General features: G+C 35.4%; 1 protein-coding gene across 1 annotated transcript; it reads right to left on the bottom strand.

The window, feature by feature from the left end:
- Positions 1-1,969: 1,969 nt before the first annotated feature.
- Positions 1,970-2,896, bottom strand: LOC106848163 (olfactory receptor 5W2-like). The gene has a single exon (XM_014867895.3). It carries the CDS (start codon positions 2,894-2,896, stop codon positions 1,970-1,972), a length of 927 nt encoding a protein of 308 aa, XP_014723381.3.
- Positions 2,897-3,899: the final 1,003 nt, after the last annotated feature.

A 3,899-nucleotide genomic window follows, 5' to 3' on the forward strand; every position in this document is an offset into this window, starting at 1 on the left:
TCAAATGAATCTTTACATGATGTTACTGACATATGCCATATCAAAGAAAGATATAACCTGAATTAGTGACAATCAACTGAACCTCTGATTTGTTTGGACTTTAGTATATTTCAAACAATGTTTTCTGCCATATTGCTGCCAGTAAGAAAGATTAATAAAATAGAATGGGTAAATTGAGAAAATATATTACAAGTGGAAATCATGAAGACTTTTTTCCAAAAGAAGCATTAACCATTGATTTTTTTCTACCGCCACTTTTTTTTCAATCTGTCATAGTATTCGGCAAATGCCACCTTGAAAATGAGAGGAGCCTCTTGGAGTTTACTTCCATTCCGAAATTCTTTCACCAAGGACATTTACAATTACTTAAGGGACAGATTTTTAATAGACAGTTTGCAACATCACTGAGTCTTTTATGGCCTTTAGATATATAGTGACATCCATGCTTTCTTAACAAGCTGCTTCCAGTGGTTGACATTCAATAAGAAAATAGGAAGAGCCAGATGAAGCAGAACACTTCAAGAAAGTAGGCAAATGAATGCTTTTTAATTTTCATGTAATTAATATGAATATCATTATAGATTTATTACCTTAGTATACAAAACCATTTTATGTGCTTTTTTAAAAGGCATAAAAAGAGGCCGGCCCAGTGGCCCAGTGGTAAAGTTCACATGTTCTGCTTCAGCAGCCTGGGGTTCACCAGTTTGGATCCCGGGTGTGGACCTACACACTGCTTGTCAAGCCATGCTATGGCAGATGTCCCATATATAAAGTAGAGGAAGGTGGGCATGGATGTTAGCACATGGCCAGTCTTCCTCAGCAAAAAAGGAGGAGGATTGGTGGCAGATGTTAGCTAAGGCCAAATCTTCCTCAAAAAAGTTTAAAGATAAAAAAGCTGTAAAATATGTATACAAGGCACATATCACACCCTCATTTAATTATGTTTTGACAGATACCTAACAAAAACTCAAAAATGTAATCAGTTATGTTGATTTTTATTATTTGTTTTTCTCTTTTGTGTCTCAGACATGACACAGGTACTGGTAAGACAGGTATGATGCTCAGTCCTTGAGCAAAGAATGCTCACAGTCTCATGTTGGAATCAACAATTTAATCAACAGAGTGAGAAAGAAAATGATGTCTTAGGCAGAGTATTATTTGCAAACAACAAACAGAGGCATTTGACTAGGACTGAAAAGGGAAGAAAAACTGAGTGGAAGTAAATGACTTGAGAATTTTAGCACAAAGATCTGCTTTACCAGGACCCTCCACTCTGCTCTCTATCTTTCCCATGTTGACTTCATAATCTCTAAGAAGGCATTGTCTTCCCACCTCAAGAGCTCTAATTCCCAGCCTCTCTGTCTAGAATCCTTACTTCTCCCCACCATCAATTGTATCCTTATTCCTAGTTTATTTCTAAAACTGAATTTCAAAGCATCTTTACTTCTCTGTACTCTGGATTTAGTTATTTTTCTTGAATTTAGTGGATCCTGCCTTTTTACTTCAGGGTGGTTTAGAGTTTATTATCAATTATTTGTAATATTATTTAATTAGTCATACTCATTTTCTTCAGGATGTATTTCATTAGGATACATTATTATGCAAACATTATTATACATTATTATGGATTCACCATGAAATGCAAAACACCTAGAAGTGCAATGTAAACTCTAATAGCTCTTAGACTAATTAAAATAATGCATAACATAAACATCAAACAAATGAAAAATTGGCACACTAAAATGGAGATTGGAAAGTTTTCCAAAAATAGAGAGTGCCTTTTTAGAAACTGAGATATACAACGAAATATAGCATACTTAGGAATCTCCAAAATATTGGTACCATTCTGACTTAGTAAAATACTTACTTTACTAATTAAGGTATTTTAGACAACTTTATAGTAGAATAAATGATTTGGAAAACACAAGAGTATGTTTGTTTACATATATAAATACCTATTTGTTTCAAATTAACTTTTAATTTTTAGTTTTTTCAGGGCGTTTTTCACATCTTTGTTCCGCAGGCTATAAATCAGAGGATTTAACATGGGGATCACAAGGGTATAAAACAATGAGGTCATTCTGTCTTGATCTAATGTGTAGGAAGAACTGGGATGGAAATACATGAAGAGCATAGTTCCTTGGAAAATTGCCACGGCAGTTATGTGGGAGATGCAGGTGGAGAAAGCTTTGAACCTCCCCTCAGCAGAGTGGATCTTCAAGACTGACAGAAAAATATAACAATAAGAGACAACAACGCCTGAAATGGTGCTCAGTTCAATGAAGCCAAAAATGGTGAATATTGCTAACTCATTGATCTGTGTATTCGAGCAAGATAGCAAAAGGAGTGGCGGGACATCACAGAAGAAATGATTAACCTCTTTTGACTGACGGAAACACAAGTGGAATGTTAATGTTGTGTGTATCAAAGCATCTGCCATTCCCACCAGATAAACCCCAGCCATCAGCAGGGAGCACACTCTGCTAGACATATTGACTGTATAGAGCAACGGGTTGCTGATGGCCTTGTACCTATTAAAGGCCATCACAGCCAGGAGTACACACTCAGAATCTGCAAATATACAGAAGATGAAGAATTGCAGAGCACAGCCAAAGAATGGGATTGATTTCTTCTTGGAAAATATGTCTACGAGCATTTTGGGCCCAATTGCTGAGGAACAGCAGAGGTCACAGAAAGGGAGGTGACTGAGAAAAAAGTACATGGGTGTGTGCAACTGGGAATCCATCCTAATTAAAATGATCATTCCAAGATTTGCCAGAAGATTGATGAGATAAACGACCAGAAATGTGGTAAATAGGGTCACTTTGGTCTCAGGGTTATTGGTAATTCCCAAGAGAAAGAATTCGTTCAAGAAGGAGCAATTTCCCCTGTCCATCTTCTTTATCCTTGTTGTAAACTTTTGCAAAAATGATCAAGAAAATTATAGTTTGGCATTTGACTCTTCTGGATTTCTAAAAAGTGTTACCTGTAAGACAGAACATGGTTTGTTCCTGTAAATTGTTTTCTTTGCCCTTAGAATATAGCCCAACAAGTTTCACTTTTAAAGAGGCATTATTGTTTTGTGAAAAAACTAAAAATTTCTGAGATTAGAAGTTGATAAACTTTAATTTTAAATCTGCATCTCACTCCTGAGATATGTGACTCATCTTGGCTCCTGTCAGCCAATGTCAGGCAGTAGATTTGAATGAGCTGAAAGCTCATTCTACATCCAAAATAATACAAAAGGCACAATATAGTTAGAGAGACTAGGCCAGAAGATACAGGATTAATATATGTTTGGCAAAAGGATCACATTTATTGCATTATTCAAGAAACTCACTGGAAGGAGTGCCAAATGGGGAAAGGGGTCATTTGTACAGTGATGAATAGGAACTAGGCATTTGGTGGTGAACATGATGTAGTCTATATGGAACTAAATACATAATGATGGACACCTAAAATCTGAGTAATGTCACAAACCAATGTTACCTCAATAAAAAGTATGTAATTGCATGTGTCACTGACAAAGATCTTACATTAAATGAGCATTATTATTGTATTGTTTTTGGTGTATGGTGTCTTTAGTGTTTACTGAAACATGACCATGATTTGTAGAACTATTCTATCATTCTCCATCACTGGTTTGCCACAGAATTTATAACCCATTTGCATGAAGGATCTTGGCCAAAGCACAAACTCCTTCAGAAGTCAAAGAGAACTGCTAAAAAGAAGTGAGAACAGCAGATTATGATAAATAAAAGCACATATCATAGATTTTTAATTGACTTTTTCATTAAAATGAAAATGAGAGAAGGAAAAAATAAATGTTTCTGAGGTATATAGTTTTCTGTTTCCTTTATTCATGTAAGTATCATGTATGTATCTATTGATATATGAAA

Source organism: Equus asinus, chromosome 17 (genome assembly GCF_041296235.1).
Source record: "Equus asinus isolate D_3611 breed Donkey chromosome 17, EquAss-T2T_v2, whole genome shotgun sequence".
Taxonomy (NCBI): domain Eukaryota; kingdom Metazoa; phylum Chordata; class Mammalia; order Perissodactyla; family Equidae; genus Equus; species Equus asinus.